Consider the following 20,551-nt stretch of genomic DNA (forward strand, 5'->3'; position numbering starts at 1 on the left):
AATCCCTTTGAAGATTTGAGACTTCAATTCGAGTGGGTCCTTTTCCAGCCCACAGCTTCCCAGTCTACCTTAACTGCTGAGGCTACACACTTTGTAGCTTCCTGCTGACTACTCTTTCTCTTTTCTTCTCTCTCTCACTCTCTCTTAATCATCGAATTGCAGAAGTGTTACAGTGCAGAAGGAGGCTATTTGCCCCATTGTGTCGGCACAGGCTCACCAAACAAGCTGATGTGACCATCAATTCACACGAGTCAGAGAGTTGAAGTGAACAGTGGCTTTAATCAACTAGAACAGTGCCTGACTGCGACTGCTCTGCTCTGAGAGCCGCCTACAGGGCAGCTGCTCTTTATACCTCCCCTCAAGGGGGCGGAGCCAGGGGTGGAGCCCACAAGGCTCCATTGTCCATAGGTGGAGCCCAAATGGGCAACAGCATAGTACAGTGGTGAATGGTTACTATAATACGTTCACCACACAAGCATTGTGGCTTTGTGTCATTTCCCTGTCTTTTCCCCGTTCCCCAAGGCATGCTTGTTAGATGAATTGGACATTCGGAATTCTCCATCAGTGTACCCGAACAGGAGCCAGAGTGTGGCGACAAGGGGATTTTCACAGTAACTTCATTGCAGTGTTAATGTAAGCCTACTTGTGACATTAATAAAGATTATTATTATTGTTTCTATTCAAATAATCATCTAATGCCCTCTTGAATGCCTCAATTAAACCTTCCTCCACCACACTATTAGGCAGGGCATTCCAGACCCAAATCACTCATTGTGTGAAATAGTTCTTTCTTACATCACATTTGCTTCTTTTGCAAAACACATTAAATTTGTGCCTTCTCCTTCTTTATCCTTTCTCCCTATGTACTCTGTCCAATCTATTGATGATATTGAACATTAAAGCAATTACTATAACCTTGGCAACTCTGTCTTTACTGGATCCACTCATCTCTAATACACTAAGTCCTCACTTAAAGCTGAGGCCGCATTCCTAAACATCACCCATCTAGTGGCAGATGTTGGGCAGTGCAGTTAGAAGCTACATGCAGTGACTAGTTTCTGTTACTAGATGGAGCAAGCATCAGGAACCACTGAAGAACAAGCACCAAAGACTCGGGTAAAAACAGAGACCAGGAAGCAAGGGGGTAAGTCAAAAAAGGGGAGTCGGCAAGAGGGTGAAGAGGCAGGGCTGGGAGTCATCAAGGATGGGGTGAGGGAAGACGGGGAGAGACAAGGATGTAGGTGGGAGGAACACAGACTGAGGGCGAAGATGGAAGCACTGCAAGAAAGGTTATGTGAGTAGACATGCCTCAAAAGAGGAAGTCTGACAAACAATGTTAAAATGAAATTGGCAATGCTTAGCAGATGGATTTTAGTAAGGCGTTTGATAAGGTTCCCCATGGTCGGCTCATGAAGAAAGTAAGGAGGTGTGGGATAGAGGGAAATTTGGCCAATTGGATAAGTAACTGGCTATCACATAGAAGACAGAGGGTGGTGGTGGATGGAAAATTTTCAGACTGGAGACCAGTTACCAGCGGTGTACCACAGGGATCAGTGCTGGGTCCTCTGCTATTTGTGATTTTTATCAATGACTTGGAGGAGTGGGCTGAAGGGTGGGTCAGTAAATTTGCTGATGACACCAAGATTGGTGGAGTAGTGGATGAGGTGGTTGTAGGCTGCAAAGAGACATTGATAGAATGCAGAGCTGGGCCGAAAAATGGCAGATGGAGTTTAACCCTGATAAGTGCGAGGTGATTCATTTTGGTAGAAAAAATTTGAACGCAGATTACAGTGTCAACGGCAGGGTTCTGAGGAATGTGGAGGAACAGAGAGATCTTGGGGTTCATGTTCACAGATCTCTGAAGGTTGCTACTCAAGTGGCTAGAGCCAAGAAGAAGGCTTATAGTGTGTTAGCGGTTATTAACAGGGGGCTTGAGTTTAAGAGCCGCGGAGTTATGTTGCAACTATACATGACCCTGGTGAGACCACATTTGGAGTATTGTGTGCAGTTCTGGTCACCTCATTATAGGAGGGATGTGGAAGCATTGGAAAGGGTGCAAAGGAGATTTACCAGGATGCTGCCTGGTTTACACGATAGGTCTTATAAGGAAAGGTTGAGGGAGCTAGGGCTTTTCTCTTTGGAGCGGAGGAGGATGAGAAGTGACTTAATAGAGGTTTATAAGATGATGAGGGGGATAGATAGAGTGGATGTTCAGAGACTATTTCCTCGGGTGGATGTAGCTGTTACAAGGGGGCATAACTATAAGATTCAGGGTGGGAGATATAGGAGGGATATCCGAGGTAGGTTCTTTACTCAGAGAGTGTTTAGGGTGTGAAATGGACTGCCTGCTGTGATAGTGGAGTCGGACACTTTCGGAACTTTCAAGTGGTTATTGGATAGGCACATGAAGCACAGCAGAATGACAGGAAGTGGGATAGCTTGATCTTGGTTTCAGACAATGCTCGGCACAACATCGAGGGCCGAAGTGCCTGTTCTGTGCTGTACTGTTCTATATACTGACTCCAATTTATTAACAAGGAAGCAACTTGAAGTGAGTCAATGTTAAGCGAGGACTTACTGTACTGGATTCTTACGGCAGTCCACACCCCTGTGACGGTTACATCACTCACCAACCAAGCAAGCCCATATCTGGACATCGGAGACACTCCAGAGAAGTCCCTTTCAGGTGAGGAAGCCAGAGACATCGTGGCAGCAGCGTGGACCTCCGATCCAGCAGCACTTGGCATTCCATGAAAGCTGTATGGCACAGAATGGAAGATGCATTGACAGTAGTGGAGCTGCAACTTCAGTCTTCAGCTGTTAGGCTCCTCAGGTCACAGGATGCAATTATCTAGCCTCTCTATAGTGGAGAGGATGGGTTCCAGGCTCTGTGTCAGCCAGAGGCTGAGATTGTGAATGGTGAAGAAGATACAAAGCAGCTTCAAGGACGTTTAGACAGGCGACGTGAGTGGGAAACAACTTGGCAGATCGAATATAATGTGAAAAAATGTGAAGTTATCAATTTTGGTGGGAAAACAGAAATGTAGAGCATTTCTTAAATGGTGAGAGATTGGGAAGTATTGAAGTCCAAAGGGACCTGTTCAGAAGTCACCATAAGCTAACATGCAGGTTCAGCAAACAATAATAAGGCAAATGGCATGTTGGCATTTATTGGAAAACGATTTGAGTACAAGGGTAAAGAAGTTTTGCTACAACTGTATAGAGCCTTGGTGAGACCACTCCAGGAGTATTGTGCAGAAGGATGTACTTGCCATAGAGGGAGCACACAAAGGTTCACCAGACTTATCCCTGGGATGGGCAGATTATCCTTGGAGGAGAGATTGAGGAACCGGGCCTATTTTCTCTAGAGTTTGGAAGAATGAGATGTGATCTCATTGACGCATGGAAAGTTCTTACAGTTTTCAACAGAATAGATGCAATAGATAAGTTTCCCCTGGCTGTGGCGTCTAAAACCAGGGGACACAGTCTCAGAATAAGAGGTGGGCCATGTCGGACTGAGGCGAGGAGGAATTTCTTCAGTCAGAGGGTGGTGAATCTTCGGTATTCTCTACTCCAGAGGACTGTGGCGGCTCAATCATTAAGCATGTCAAGACCGTGATCGGTGGATTTCTAGATATTAAAGAAATAAAAGGATGGGGTATAGTGCGGGAAAATGGCATTAAGGTAGAAGATCAACCATGGCCTGGATGAATGGTGGAGCAGGTTCAAGGGGCTGAATTGCCTACTCCTCCTCTTGTGTTCCGATGACTGCCTAACGGACAGGAAGTAAAGAGTAGGGATAGCCTGGGTATTTTCCAACTGGCAGGCTCTAACTAGTTGACTGCGGAAGAATCAGTCCTGGAGCCTCAGCTATTTCCAATTAATCACTTGGACATAGAAACTGAGAGTAACACATCTAAGTTTGTTGATGATAGAAAGTTAGCTGGGAATGTAAGCTCTGAGGCGGAAGAGGTTGTAAATACTTAGAGACTGGTTAAGCGAGTGATAGACGGAAGACAATGTGGGGGGGGGGGGGGGTTGCAGTGAAGTTATTCATTTTGGTAATAAGAAATGATAAACGGAATATGTTTCAACGGTGTAAAACTTGTAAACATTGATGTTCAGAGAGACTTGGGTGTACAGGTACAAAGTTAGCATGCTGGCGCCACAGGAAATTAAGATGGCAAAAGGCAGTTTGGCCTTTATTGCAAAGGGTTGGAGTAAAATCATAAGTAATTTTTGATACAATTATACAAGGCCTTGGGGAGACCACACCTGATGTAGTGTGTGCAGTTTTAGTCTCCAAATCTCAGGTAAGATAATAAAAGCAGTAGAGCCTAGGTTCACCAGATTGGTTTCTGGGATGAGATGGTCGCCCTATGATGACAGGCTGAGTAAATTGGGCTGTCCTCTCCGGAATTAGAAGAATAAGAGGTGATCTAATTGAAACATATAGGATTCTGAAGAGGCCTGACAGATAAACACTGAAAGGTCATTTCTGCTGACTGGAAAATGTAGAACATGGGGGTACAGACTCAGGCCAGAAATTTAAGGCTAAGGTGAGAAGATTCTTCACATTAAAGATTGTGAATCTTTGGAATGTTCTACTCCAGCGGTTGTGGAGGCTCTTTTTTGCACGTATTCAAAACTGAAGTTGATAAAGTTTTCTTCTGCAAGAGTATTGCATTATATGGGAAGTAGGTAGGAAAGTAAAGTTTAAGTGGAAGATTAGTCATCCTAGTATTGAATGGTGGAGCTAGCTCAAGGAGATTAATGGTCTGTTGTTCCTATTGCTAATGCTCATACAAAGAAGCTTACTCCTTAATGCAAAGCCATTGCTCAGCCTCATCTACATTATAGGTATCTCGCGCAATAATTTCATATCGACATTAGACCTCCAGGAGTCTAATGCAGTGCTGATACCTAAATCTTCTTTTCACCCAAACTACCTCATCAAAGTGGATACTCAACTGTTATCCTTCTTATGCCATATTATTCTTTCCTATACGAAGTCCACATGAAGGAATATTGTTGAACCCACCAGGACGGTCTGGGGAATCTCCGCTTCTTCTTAGAACAAAGGTCCGAACAATCCTCACCCACCACCATTAACAATCCTCACCCACCACCATTAACAATCCTCACCCACCACCATTAACAATCCTCACCCACCACCATTAACAATCCTCGCCCACCACCATTAACAATCCTCGCCCACCACCATTAACAATCCTCGCCCACCACCATTAACAATCCTCGCCCACCACCATTAACAATCCTCACCCACCACCATTAACAATCCTCACCCACCACCATTAACAATCCTCGCCCACCACCATTCCCCATCTCCTGACTGAAGATGTTCTCTCTTTGAAAAATTTCTACTTTAACTTGCCTCAGTTCCTCCAAATAAAAGATGTGGCCATAGGTTCGCAAATGGGGCCTATCTTTTTGTGGGGTATGTGGAACATTCCCTGCTCCAGTCCTACCCAGGCCCCCTGGTTCATTTATGTCTCCATTGGAGCTAATTTGTGCTCTTGTGTGGAAATGGAAAAGAAATCATCAATTCTACTTCTAATTTCCAACTCTCTCTCATCATCGCATGGTCCATCAGTTAAGAATTGAGGAAAATTAAGATTTAAAAAATGAAATTACAGAAGAGGATAAAAGGGTATTGACAAGTGCAGCTGTCTGAAGAGGTGTTTTGATGTAGGAATTAGCATACCAGTGAAAAAAGCAAGTGTTACTACTTCGACTCCCCGGTGGAGGTCAACAAGCTCATTCAGAAAAATGAACTGGGGAAGCAACAGTAAAAAGCAATGGTCTAAATTTGGGCTTTAAAGATTGAAAAGGGGCAAGGGCAATTACACCAGGGCTTGTGTGTGGGGGGGGGGGGGGGTGCAGGGGCAGAGGGGGAGGTAAAGTCAAAGGAGATGGGAGGGGGAACAAGGAGGGGGGAGCCTGTGTAGGGAGGGCCGGAGGGAAGCAGTGGTGGTGGTGGGGGGGGGGGGGGGGGGGGGGGGGGGGGTGGAGAGGTTAGAGCACTGGTTAGAACAGACCGCATGTGGTGATGGTGAAAAAGAGGAAGTAGACAGCGGTCATCTTGACTGGCCCGAGATGAAGGCAAGCACAGGCAAACAGCGCCGGGCCCACAGGATAAGTATGGAAGTATGGCTGACCACACAGGAAGGGGGTGGAGGGGCAGAAACCCCCCCCCCCCCAATAGGCTGTCCACCTGGAATGTGAGAGGCCTGCAGAGTCCTCACCCATCTCAAAAACCTGAAGATGGACGTAGCCTTCCTACAAGAGATGCACCAAGGGGTGAGGGACCAACTATGTGTAAGGAAGAACCGGGTGGGGAAAACAGTTCAGGCGTGCTTCGACACTTGGGCAAGGGGGGGTGGCCCCTAGTTAACAGGATGGTAGCGTTCACGGCGATGAATACAGTGACGGACCTGGTGGGGCGATTTGTTATGGTCAGCGGGACCATGTAAGGGTGATACGTACCTGCTGCACTACGGGGTGGGGGCCCTGGGTTGGCAGTAGCAGCGGGTCTGATCCATGGGATGGAGGATGATGACAACCCGCTCCGTGATGAGCTCTGGTGCTCCACATCATTCAACAACATCTGACTCCTTCCCATGGTAGCACTCTCCACCTGGGTGATCCCTGCATGCGAGCTGGCCATTCCATTACACGGTCCCATCAACTGGGGTGACGGCAGTGGGGGAGAGGGGGATGGGGTGGGACACCATAGCGGTGAGCACTGGCTGAACTGTGGTCCCTGAGCCAAACCCACTCTGACCATTCGCCCATTCCCTAATCCCCCCCCCCCCCCCCCTCAATCCCCGACTGTTCTGCGGCCAGCCCAGGCCAGCCACCCCTCACACCCTTCTGACAGAGCACCGAGACAGGTTGTAACATTGTGCACGTGAGAACATGTGTATATATAGATACATGCCCTAGCCCCTATAACTAAACTGTGCCCTGCATCCGTGCCATCTTGGCTGGTGTCTAATTTCCTCGCCATACAGGCCCCAACACAATGTCTAGGTTCCCCAGACGGTACAGCAGGAGTGGAGGCGTCCTGCTGTGAATCGTGCCCTGTGACATTGGTCCCCTTTGGCGGTCGGCTTCTGGGATAACCGGGCCTAGATGGGCCTGGTTGCTGCTCGGGTGTCCTAGGTGGTGCAGTGCCGCCCTGTTCTGCCCGTTACCTATCCGATGAGTGAGGGACAGGATTGGGAAGGGGGGAGTCAGAAGTGCTGCCATGTTCAGGCACCTCTCCTGTGGGAGTTTCTGGCACAGGCCCCATCACCTCCTCCTGCCTTGGGGTACCTGGTGACCCCTGGACTACTCCATGAGATGAGGGTGCGGGCAGAGGTAACCCCGAGGCTCCTCCACCACCTGGCGCTACCAGTCCTGGAAGCCCACTGCCGTCTCAACCAGGATCTGCATGCTCGTGACCATGGAGCACAGGGAATGGACCATCGTCGTCTGGAATTGCACCACATCACCCATTGACTGTACCACCACCACCTGGGTCTGTGCCACATCAACCAGTGACTGCGCCATCTTCCTTTGAGCTTGGGCCACCTCCATCTGTGTCAGCGCCATATCGGCCAGCACCTGGGCAATGCCGTTGATGCTCTCGGACATGGCCTGCTGTGACTGCTTCATGCTCAGGAGCACCGCTGCAATGTCCAGGTCGCTCTGTCACATGGCTGCCTGTGAGAGGGCTGCCCTGTCCTGGGCCTCGGCCACCGTCTGCACAGATTGCCCCAGGCCTTGGATGTGTTGATCCATAGCTGAAACCCTCGCACCGCGGACGCCACTCGTAGGTTGTTGGCCTCGGTGGCACGCATGGCTGACACCACCTCCTCCTCCTGCACGTGGTCGGATTCCTCCACCTGTGCCTGCAGGTGCTGGATGCTCGCCGACAACCCCTCATGCAGTCTCTGTTTGGGACGGCATCTCCCCAATCGATGGGACTGCCCTTCCAGAAGCCCGAAACCTGACTGAACAGCAGCCGATCTCTGTGCTCGGCCCGCCCTCCGACCACCCTTCCCCTCGGGAGTTCCTACCTCCACCTGTTATACCAGAGAAGCTGTGTGGTATGCATCAGATCGTGTCCCAGGAGCCTCTTCACTCAAGTGTCCAACAAAAGTGAGTGTCCCTGGGATGGTGGAGGGTGTTGGAGACAGCTGTGACGGGAAATCAGTGTCATCATCGGACTCTAGCTCCGGGATGTCCTGGGCCTCAAGATCTATGGCTCCCGTTTGTGTCGGTGTCCTCGGCCAATGAGGCTGTGGCAGTAGCTTGGGGCAGGGGACACCAGATGAGCCCGCCCCATCACCAGCAGCTCTTGCAAGACACAAAACAAGAAGCATTGATTAGACCGGGGGTAGGTGGGAGTTGTGATTGAGTGGGAGTGGTGTGGGTGAGGGTGGTGTGAGGGTGTGAAAGTGATGTTGGTGGGGGAGTTGACATATGTGTCACGGGGAGCCACAACTCAGCGGGGGCTCATTTACTTGCCCGCCTGCCATTTCCTCGAGCCCACCTACCACTTCCAGTGTCCTCTTCTCTGCCGCGGTGAGGGGCCGCAGGTCCGGCGGTCCCCTACCAGTCTTCTCCAGCTCCTGGCAGTTATTGGCGGCCTTTTCCTCAGGTGGGGGGGGGACAGGAAATGCACAGTGTTAGACAGTCCGTCGCATGCTGCCCACGGGTTGGGTATCTGGTGGCTTCCGTGGCCAGGGCACCCGGCCATGGTGGTTGGTATGGGTACCGGCATGTGGTGCAGGGTGGGGGTTTGGCCGCCCCAATGGGTGGGGGAGGGGAGGGGAAGAGTGGGATAATGGATATGTGTGACAGGATTGGTGCCGACTCACCCTGGCCACCCTGAGGAGGTCGTGCAGTTTCTTCCTGCACTGCTGGCCGGTCCTGGGTGTTGCTCATGGCGCAGATTACCTCTGTCACCTATGCCCAGGCACGGCAAATGTCAGCGGCCGGCAGCCTCCTTCCTGGGCCGGGGTACAGGGTCGCCCACCTGTTCCAAGGTCAGTGCTGTAGCACAGTGGTTAGCACAGTTGCTTCACAGCTCTAGGGTCCCAGGTTCAATTCCCGACTTGGGTCACTGTCTGTGCAGAGTCTGCATGTTTTCCCTGTGCCTGCGTTGGTTTCCTCCGGGTGCTCCGGTTTCCTCCCACAGTCCAAAGATGTGCAGGTTAGGTGGCTTGGCCATGATAAATTGCCCTTAGGGTCCATAAAGGTTAGGTGGAGTTACTGGGTTATGGTAATAGGGTGGAGGCATAGGGTGCTCTTTCCAAGAGTCGGTGCAAACTCGATGGGCCAAATGGCCTCCTTCTCCACTGTAAATTCTATGATTCTCCGCAGTGTCCAGCAGGGTCTCAAGCTCGGCGTTCGTCCAGCGGGGTGCCACTCTCCTCGCTACATTTTGTTGGCTGGGATTGTGTGTGTGGAGTGAAGCGTGTACATGCTGCTGCAGCTTGTCAGCCTCCCGAGTGTCAATCGCAACTCCGACGAATCCAGCACCGTTTCTCGTTGGACTCAACTGTGTTCCACGTGGTGCCGGTGCTCTAACCTCTTTAGCATTTCCTGATCACCAATGCAAAATTTAAATTGTACCTTCAATGCCTGACTACCAATGTGAATTGTGAGCAACTCATTCATGTGGAACATCAGTCTGAATGGGTAATCTTGTCAGCATCATTGATGTTAAGAGATGGTTAAGCAATGCTGAAGAGAAGCAGTTCTTCACTCTGGATCCCTCTTTCTGCAGATAATTTGTTAGAAAAATAGCCGAAATTTTGCTGTGCTATATTTGCACTGCATCAATACTTCATTGTAGTTTTTATTCATCTGCTGTATGACGAGGCAAAATAATAACATTTCATCATTTATTTATCAGTGGAAAGCTAAAAAGAGATGGCAGACTTCTTGATGACAATATCTGGTGTGCACACCAATTGCACAGAATCTAGCGAGATGACCTTGTTGCAGATTACTGCAATGTCTTTTGCATGTTTCAAGTATAATTCTATAACCGTTTTAATAGGAAGATGTATTGCCCTTTCCAAGTGCCCTTTCCAGTGTAATTGATGAAGCTAATATGGGCAGACTGTAATAGCTGGCTACCAGTAATGAATACCGATTAGTGCACAGACCCAGTACTGCATTAGAGGGAATCGATATTTATTTCAGTAAGTGTCACACGCCTTTTTCCTGTTACATTTTTAATGTACCAACAACAATGTACAATGTGGCTCATTGATATGATGAGATTAAACCCCAGATGATGCCTATGCTATCGTGGACAATTAAACAAATAACCAGAGCAGCAGGCTTCACAAACAGCCCCATCCTTAATGTTGAGGTGCTCAGCATGTGAGTGCAAAAGACAAGGCAGAACTGTTTGCAGCTCGAGCTCCCGAGTGGATGATCCATCTCAACTTCCTACAAATGTCCCTGCCATCACCAACAAAATGCCAGTTTTCAGCCAATTTGATTCACTCCACATGAGATCAGAAAGGTCTGGGTATATTGGATAGTGAAGACTGTGGGCTCTGACCACATTCCAGCTGTAATGCTGCAGGCCTGTGTTCCAAAATTAACAGAACTTCCAGTTTAACAGTTCCAGTGCCGCTCCAACACTGGCATGGGGAGACGGTGGCGCAGTGGTAATACCAAGGTTAATGTTCCAGTGACATGGGTTCAAATCCCAACATGGCAGCTGGTGGAATATAAATTCAATTTAAAAATCTGGAGTTAAGAGCTACTCTCCGTAATGGTGGCTATGGAACTATCATTGGTTGTCCTAAAAACCCTTTGGTTCACTAATATCCTTTAAGGAAGGAAATCTTTCCCCTTGCCTAGCCTGGCCTATCGATGACCCCAGACCCACAGCAATGTGTTTGACTCTTGACTGCCCTCTGAAAAGGCCGAGCAAACCACTCAGTTCAAGGGCAATTAGGGGCTGGTTTAGCACAGTGGGTTAAACAGCTGGCTTATAATGCAAAACAAGACCAGCAGCGCGGGTTCAATTCCTGTACCAGCCTCCCCGAACTGGCGCCGGAATGTGGTGACTAGGGGCTTTTGACAGTAACTTCATTGAAGTCTACTTGTGACAAGTTATTATTATTATTAATTAGAGATGGGCAACAAATGCTGGCCTTGGCAGTGATGCCCATACCCATCAAAGAATTAAAAAATCTACCCATCAAGGTGAAAAGTTGTCCAGTTATGTCTTCTCTGTGAAAAGCAGTACAAATCCAATCCAATCAATACTGCTTCAATCTACTTGCAACAGTGATGGAAGATGCCATTGATAGTGCTATGAAGAGCATTTATTCACCAATGTCACTGATGCTCTCTTTGCGTTCAAGACTTAGTTCCAGACCTCATTACAGCTTTATCCAAACATGGATAAAAGAGCTGACTTCCAGAACTGAGGTTAGAATTACTGCCCTTAAACTCATGAACCCTCATAAAACTAAAACCAATGAAAATCCAGTGGATAAAAAACTCTGCAAACGGTGCTCACAAGCAGCAAGACCTGGACGACATAGAGGCTTAGGATGATAAGTGGCAAGTAGCATTCACCCCACATAAGCGCTAGACAATGACCATCTCAAAAAGAGTGCCTTTTTCATCCCTTATGTTCGTTGGCATTACCATCACTGATCACCACCACCCCCCACCGTAAATCTCCTGGAGCTCACTATTGACCACAGTCACATAAAATAGTGTAGCCACAGGACCAGGTCAAAGACTGGGAATATTTGACGGACTGTTATGGACAAGACGAGATGATAGAGTTGATTCTTTTTTTTTCCATCTCTCACAGACAGCGGCCTGGATTCTCCACCATTGGTAGCGGGGTCCCAGGATTGGCACCTGGAGTTGGCGGACGCCGATCCAATTGCGATGCATATCCACTGGTGGTGGGATCGGGGTTCATGCCCACGTGCCAGTGGGCGGATGAGGGTCTTAGTGACCCATTTGCATCCGTTTAGAGGGCTCACCACCTTATTCTCCAGCCCTCCGTGATTCTCTGATCCTCTGGGACGGGAATCACATGGGTGGGAATCGCAACAGGTCTCACCAAACGTTAGCCTAACGTGGTGAGACCTCGCAGTGAGCTCCTTAAAGGAGTTGTTCCCAAAGTCCATCCGAAGGCCACCAAGACCCACCCAAGAGACCTCCCCAGCAACCGCCTTAATAGAGAGATATCCCATGGCACCCCATTAATATGGAGATTCACACCCAGAGACTCCCTAATTATAGGAACCCCCCCCCCACAGGGACCCTCTAACTAAAGAAACCCCCACAGAGATCCCCCAGGTAGAGGGACCCCCCACAGAGACCCCTTAACTAGAGGGACACCCCATTGGGATCCCTTAAATAGAGGGACTCTCACAGGGGCCACCTAAATAGAGAGACTCCCAAAGGAGCTCTCTATATAGACAGATTCCCCACAGACCCCTCAGAAAGAAGACCCCTGTCTGAAACCGAGAGAATAGTCCAGACAGTGGCAGTAAACAAAATTACAGTTATAGCATATACCAGATGCGCCATGTCCATTCCTGCAAAGAGAACTGCTGTGACCTGTGTCTAAACCCCTCAGATCCATTAGCTTCAACCCATTCATTCATTTGTCACAGTGGACTGTGATTAACAGTTTCCACAAAACAGCTTCAGCCTTGATTCCTTCATCTCCCTACATGGGTGAGTGACTGTAAGTGCTTGAACCCCAATGTTTGCAAATGCCAGCCAATTCAAAGTGAGATAAGTGCATTCTGATCACTAAGTGCATTCCGATCGCTCAACCATGTCCACCATACCAGGGCCATGCTGATAGAGACCAACCGAGGGCCACAGATCCCCCAACAATGCACCTCTTGCCCACGCCTCTTCTGCCAACGCCCCCCCACACCATCTTCCGAGGGGCTATTTTATAGGGGAACCCCCCACAGGGACCCCAGTAATAGAGAGAACCCAACAGGGACCTCTATAATAGGGGGACACCCCGCAGGGTGGTAGGTGATGTGAAATCACAAGCTTGAGTGATTAGACTGCACTTAGTGCTTGGAATGCACTTACATCTCTTTGATGTGTTCAATGTTTACAAACATTGGGATTTCACCATTGAAGCGTGAAGGAATATGAATGGATCAAAGCTGAAGTTGGTTTTTACAAGCTGTCAATCACAGACCACCACTCGAAAGCTATGAATGGCTGGATCCATGGATAATGGATCTGTGGTAACCAGACTCAGGCACAGCTGCTCTCCTTGGATGAATTGACACATGGAGCTGTAAGGTATGTATTACAGCTTTAATGCACCCCACTGCCATTTTCTGGACTGCTCCTTTGCTTCCAGATAGGGGTCGTGTTTCTGGGGAGGGGGTGGGGGCGCGTGGGGGGGGGTGGGGGGTGTGGTCTGTGCAGGGTGATCCTTTCGGCAGGGACTCTAACAGTTTATAATTATTAGTAAATTGCCCAACTGCATATAGACTTTTGGTGAATATACTTTTTTTTATGCATAAGATGTTTACAGTTATGAAAGACTTTAGAAACTCGCTTAGCAAAGCTCCTCGTAGTCAAAGGCTGGAGCCGCATTGTGAATAGAACATAGAACATAGAACGATACAGCACAGTACAGGCCCTTCGGCCCTCGATGTTGCACCGACATGGAAAAAAACTAAAGGCCATCTAACCTACACTATGCCCCTATCATCCATATGCTTATCCAATAAACTTTTAAATGCCCTCAATGTTGGCGAGTTCACTACTGTTGCAGGTAGGGCATTCCACGGCCTCACCACTCTTTGCGTAAAAAACCCACCTCTGACCTCTGTCCTATATCTATTACCCCTCAATTTAAGGCTATGTCCCCTCGTGCTAGCCACCTCCATCCGCGGGAGAAGGCTCTCGCTGTCCACCCTATCTAACCCTCTGATCATTTTGTATGCCTCTATTAAGTCACCTCTTAACCTTCTCTCTAACGAAAACAACCTCAAGTCCATCAGCCTTTCCTCATAAGATTTTCCCTCCATACCAGGCAACATCCTGGTAAATCTCCTCTGCACCCGTTCCAAAGCTATCACGTCCTTCCTATAATGAGGCGACCAGAACTGTACGCAATACTCCAAATGCGGCCGTACTAGAGTTTTGTACAACTGCAACATGACCTCATGGCTCCTGAACTCAATCCCTCTACCAATAAAGGCCAACACACCATAGGCCTTCTTCACAACCCTATCAACCTGGGTGGCAACTTTCAGGGATCTATGTACATGGACACCGAGATCCCTCTGCTCATCCACACTACCAAGAATTTTACCATTAGCCAAATATTCCGCATTCCTGTTATTCTTTCCAAAGTGAATCACCTCACACTTCTCCACATTAAACTCCATTTGCCACCTCTCAGCCCAGCTCTGCAGCTTATCTATGTCCCTCTGTAACCTGCAACGTCCTTCCGCACTGTCTACAACTCCACCGACTTTAGTGTCGTCTGCAAATTTACTCACCCATCCTTCTGCGCCCTCCTCTAGGTCATTTATAAAAATGACAAACAGCAACGGCCCCAGAACAGATCCTTGTGGTACGCCACTCGTAACTGAACTCCATTCTGAACATTTCCCATCAACTACCACTCTCTGTCTTCTTTCAACTAGCCAATTTCTGATCCACATCTCTAAATCACCCTCAATCCCCAGCCTCCGTATTTTCTGCAATAGCCGACCGTGGGGAACCTTATCAAACGCTTTATTGAAATCCATATACACCACATCAACTGCTCTACCCTCGTCTACCTGTTCAGTCACCTTCTCAAAGAACTCGATAAGGTTTGTGAGGCATGACCTACCCTTCACAAAACCATGCTGACTATCCCTAATCATATTATTCCTATCTAGATGATTATAAATCGTATCTTTTATAATCCTCTCCAATACTTTACCCACCACAGACGTTAGGCTCACCAGCCTATAGTTACCGGGGTTATCTCTACTCCCCTTCTTTAAAAAAAGGGACCACATTTGCTATCCTCCAGTCCTCTGGCACTATTCCTGTAGCCAATGATGACCTAAAAATCAAAGCCAAAGGCTCAGCAATCTCTTCCCTGGCTTCCCAGAGAATCCTAGGATAAATCCCATCAGGCCCTGGGGACTTATCTATTTTCACCTTGTCCAGAATTGCCAACACTTCTTCCCTACGCACCTCAATGCCATCTATTCTAATAGCCTGGGTCTCAGCATTCTCCTCCACAATGTTGACATCGAAAAATTGAAAGAGGAATGTTGGTAGGTAACATTGGTTTGCGTGTTGGGGAATGGTAAACACTGTAATGTCTTTGATTACCTCTGAATTTGGTCCAGAATTGTAGGAGTTTGAGGTAGGTGAAAAATGTGGGCGAGGTTTACCTTTTGACCTCATAGTTCTGCCGGTAACTCTTTGTTATAGTCCAGTGAAATTTTAGATGTCTATAAGGTACAAGCTGGTGCTTCCCCATTCAGGCGCAGAAGTTTGTCCTGCAGTTTATTCTCAATGGTTTGTCCATTGGTCCCATAAGATTAGATGGCACAGGATCCAATCCCAGGATCTTCAACGGTAACTTCCAAAATGCAAAGATGGTTTGTTTGGAAAACAATTATTTTTTACAGAAAAATTATTAAGGATTGAATGATGAGATTTGTAAATGACTGTTATCTTGGGAATTGTAATAAATGTTGATAATTAAATTGAATTTATCGTGGTAAAGCTGTACTGAATACATTATTTTTATTCATTAGCCAGCCCTTTCCTCCTGGAGACCGTGTGACTTTTAATGGGAAGGAATGTGTTTGCCAAAAGTGCTCTCAGTCTCTCAACACCAACCCTAAACATGTGCCAGCACATTCACCTCAAAGTAAGTATGTTACCTCTGAACATTGACATCATAATTATGTTATGACTTAATGCTATTCAACATAGATCAGTTTAGGTCCAGTTTTTTTTATTGGTGATTTATAATATATCCTTGAAGAGAATAATTTAAATATAAATAAAATACAAATAGAGGTGACCCTTGCATTGGCAAATTTCAGATTTCTTTTTCTTTATTCTTTCATGGGATTTGGGCATCTGTGTCAAGTTCTTACCCATCCCTAACTGCCCTTGAACTGAATGGTTTGCTCAGCCATTTCAGAGGGAAGTTAAGAGTCAACCACATTGCTGTGGATCTGGAGTCACATACAGGCCAGTCCAGGTTGGAATGGCAGATTTCCTTCCCTAAAGAAAATTAATGAATCGGATGGGTTTTTAAAGCAATTCATGATGGCTTCATGGTCACCATTACTGAGACTAATTTTCAATTCTGAACTTTTAATTAAATTAAATTTAAATTCCTCGAGCTGCTGTGGTGGCATTGAACTCGTGTTCCCAGAGTATTAGCCTGGTCGTTACTGATATTTGCCATTAACTAACTATGAACACTTTTTTGACCATATGAAAATTGATAACATTACAATATTTCAGATCCTGCCTCCTTGATCTTGCTATTGTCTCAGTAATTCAATTATTTGGTGATCCATGATAATCCTCACTGAGAAAGACACAGATTAATCAAAAATAGTCAGCATAAATTTGTTAAGGAAAGGTTGTGTCTGATGATCGTGAAGAGGTAACAAGGAGGATCAATGAGGGCGTATTTGATACCTCTGATTTTAACAAGACTTGATAAAGGCACATATGACAGACTGGTGATGAAAGTAAAACCTCATGGGATCAAAGGCAATGTGGCACATTGGATTCAAAATTGACTCCAAGGCTGGAAGCAAAGAGTAATGGTCGATCAGTATTTTAGTGACTGCAAGTCTCTTTCCAGTAGAGTTTTGTGGGCTCAGTACCGGGCCCCATGCTTTTTATGGAATGAATTATTTGGACTTGAAAGATGTTGTGATTAAGAAGGTGCAGCCGATAAAGAAATTGGGTGTGTGGGTGATAATGAAGAAGAAAGGGGCGGCACTTTGGCACAGTGGTTAGCACTGCTGCCACACAGAGCCAGAGCCAGAGCCAGCTGGGTTTGATTCCAGCCTAGGGTGACTGTGTGGAGTTTGTACTTTCTCCCCGTGTCTGAGTGGGTTTCCTCCAGATGCTCCGGTTTCCCCCCACAGTCCAAAGATGTGCAGGTTAGGTGGATTGGCCATTCTAATTTGCCCCTTAGTGTCCAAAGGTTAGGTGGGTGTATGGGGATAGGGCGGCGGAGTGCTCTAGGTAGGGTGCCCTTTCAGAATGTTAATGCACAGTCGATGGACTGAATACTCTCCTGCACTGTAGAGATTCTACGATTCTATGATGATGAAAGCTGTTGATTGCAGGAAGATATCAGTGGGCTAATCATGTTGGCGGAGCAGTGGTAAATTGAGTTAAGTCGAAGACGTGTGAGGTGGTATATTAGGGAAACACTAATAAGGCAAAAGAATATATAATAAACGGATATTGAGAAGTGAAGAGGATCAGAAGGATCATGGCGCACATGTTCAGAGATCCCTGAAGGTGGCTCGATAAGTTAGTAAGTTTTATTAAGTAGAAATGTGCTGCTTTGAAAGGGGATGTCCAGACATTTCATAGAGCACATAGAAATATATAGCATGGAAGGCTACCATTGAGCCAATCACGAGCACATTGGTTGACAAGTAACCATTCAGCCCAATCCCACCTTCCATCTCTTGGTCTGTAGCCTTGTAGGTTTTGACATTTTAAGTACATATCCAAGTTCTTTTGAGATGTGGCGAGGGTCTCTGTCTCTACCATCCTTTCAGGCAATGAGTTCTAGATTCCTCTGGGTGAAAATAAATCTTCCCTCGAATTCCCTTTGAATCTCCTACCTCTCACCTCCTGGTTATGGATCCCTCAACCAAGGAGAATAGGCCTTCCTTGACACTCTATTGAGATGCCTCATAATTCTCCCCTTAGCCTCCTCTGTTTCAAAGAAAACAACCCCAGCCCATCCATTCCTTCCACATAACAAAATTCTCCAGGTCAGATCAGACCATCCTCATGAATCTCATCTTTACCCTCACTAGTGCAATCAGATTTTTCCTATTGTGCAGTAACCAGAACTGCACGTGGTACTCCAGATATGGCCTAACTAGTGTGTTACACACAAAAATAGGAAATGCTGGACAATCTCAGGAGGTCTGACAGCATCTGTGGAGGGAGAAGGGAGCTAACATTTGAGTCTGGATGACTCTTTGTTAGCAGGAGCAGCACCAGCTACAGCACCTGTTGGCTTTTGCTCAGCCGCAGGTCAGAGGAGATAGATGGAGATACAGATGAAAGGAGGCGATACACCCAAAACAGGGTCCACAGGCAGAGCGTCAGCCCTTCCAACATGTGTGTGCACCAGTGTCCCTGGTGGTGCAGGCTCTCAAGGCAGGTCACTGCTGACATCTTTCCTTGTGGAGCAGCTGGACATGCATTGCCAATGCAATATGGTTCCTGCCACCGGAAGACCAGCTCCCTGCCCATCCTACCACCACCCAGATTTCTACCTCTTGCCAAGTTGTGTGCTCTCTTTTGCAAGAAGAGAAAACAGAGGTATGAGTATTTGTAATGGTTTGTCTGGAGAGAACAAAGTGCAACATTTGTAGAGAGTGACTGTGAGACATTGGTGCAAGAGGACGATAGGAGAGAAAGATGAATAAGTGTTGGCTACTGCTGTGGGGAGTTACCTTGAAGGGTGGTGGAGAGAGAGAGAGATTGCACCCATTGTTTCAGTGACAAAGCAGGTGGTTCTTCTGCTGGATTTTAAATTAAAGAATAGACATCCACATATCATCAGCAAAATGGAAAAGTGGCAGAGGAGTTGAAAATTCATAGACCTTCCAGTGGACTGCTGTTTGTACCTCGGGGTAGGCCATTTGGCCCCTCGAGCCAGCTCAGCAAGATCATGGATAGTCTGATTGTGGCACCAACTCCAAATTCTGCCTACCCTTAAAAGATCATGGCAGCCTTTGCCTTTCAATGGAATAATGCTTGATTGTCGTAGCAAGGCCCAAATATATATGGAAATGTCAACAGACTCTCAACCCAGACCCAGTTGATCAAATGCAGTTGAAGTTCCAGGTGAAGAGATTGTGGGATTGAACATTGAGAGGTTAGTGAGCAAAGGCAGCATTTTCCATCAAAAAGTGGTGAATAATTTTAAGCATGCAAATATTTGAAGTAAATACATCAACAAAGGAAGAATTGGCCTTGCCCAGAAAATTCCTTGGTCAAATGCTCAAGTTATTTAAACAACAAATATTCTATCATTCATTTTCTACATACTATGGGGACCTATAGAAGCGAGCGATCAAACCACCTGATGCAGATATTGTGTAGTTTTATTCACAAATACAAGAATATTTCGCCAGTAATGATTAATGGATGGAAGAGGAAAGCCGGGCATTGGCTGTGCTAAATCATGAAAATGGCGCCATGGTGTTTTAATGTGGTAAATTGCTTTGGTATTCATTCATGAAATGTTTGTTTCATTTATGTGTGTGTGTGCATAATTGGTTTATAAAGTTCTGATATACTTTAACCAGGAATTCAGTAAACTCATCAAGTCCTGCTGTTTTTGCAGAATGTGGAGGCTGTGGCCTGGAAATAAAAAATGAACAATCCTTGGTAGCCCTGGACAAGCAGTGGCACCTGGGCTGTTTTAAGTGTCACACCTGTGGAAAAGCCCTGTCTGCAGAGTACATCTGCAAGTAAGTACAATTTGTTTAAAGGATGCAGGAACAGTGGGGTCAAATATCAGTTTTGATTGGGTTGGTACGGAAAGGTCAACCTGGGGTTATCGGATTGGCCACTGGTTACTCACCTGGTCATCCAATTTTCCTTCGCATTTCTCTCAGTCGAGAGAAAAATGGCCCAGGTGAATCCCAGGCGGCCAGTTTGTTACTGACCGTTTCTCCTCACAGTGAAGTTGAAAGTTACTTCCATGTCCTGAGTAACCACAAATTGCATTCTGGTTTTAAACCAGGAAGTCTCGATGTCGACATAAGGATGGTGGGGAACGTGCATGTGGTTTTCCCAACTTCCCACTGTCATTTAATTTGAAGATTGATGGAATCCCTGTAGAAACAGCATACGTGGACATTTGTTTGCCTTCTACCGGAGTTCTGCCAATCTTTGATCAAGGTTGAAGCAGGAAATCAGATGGACATTGGTAGAAATTCTAGATAAACGTAAATACTGCAAAGGTTAATCTGACAGAGCGGTTTGGTTTGTCATTCATTTGACTAACTGTATGTACATTTTGCAGCCCTCTGGATCGGTCTGTGATATCCCCCCCACCCCCCATTGGTTTCAGAACCCTTCCTCTTCTCTTGTGGTTTCCCCATCCTCCCTGGGTTGTGCAGTTCTTTGGTCCTTCATCTTTTTATTTTTCCTGGCTTACTCCTTGTTGTTGGCCTCGAACAGGTTTTGGAACAGGCCGACAAACTGCCCCCAAGTGTCCAAGAAGCCTTCCTCTGACCCTCTGATGGCGTACTTAATC

The 20,551-nt window shown here is 46.9% G+C and overlaps 1 protein-coding gene across 7 annotated transcripts in view; it reads left to right on the forward strand.

The window, feature by feature from the left end:
• ablim2 (actin binding LIM protein family, member 2) overlaps nt 1–20,551 on the forward strand; it is a 432,986-nt gene that overhangs the window by 184,967 nt on the left and 227,468 nt on the right. For all 7 annotated transcript variants that reach the window (XM_038792087.1, XM_038792086.1, XM_038792085.1 and 4 more), the window contains exons 4-5: nt 15,816–15,931; nt 19,634–19,760. In XM_038792087.1, the coding sequence (XP_038648015.1) occupies nt 15,816–15,931; nt 19,634–19,760 (243 nt within the window). The remainder of the gene's footprint in view (nt 1–15,815; nt 15,932–19,633; nt 19,761–20,551) is intronic.

This window comes from Scyliorhinus canicula, chromosome 3 (genome assembly GCF_902713615.1).
Source record: "Scyliorhinus canicula chromosome 3, sScyCan1.1, whole genome shotgun sequence".
Taxonomy (NCBI): domain Eukaryota; kingdom Metazoa; phylum Chordata; class Chondrichthyes; order Carcharhiniformes; family Scyliorhinidae; genus Scyliorhinus; species Scyliorhinus canicula.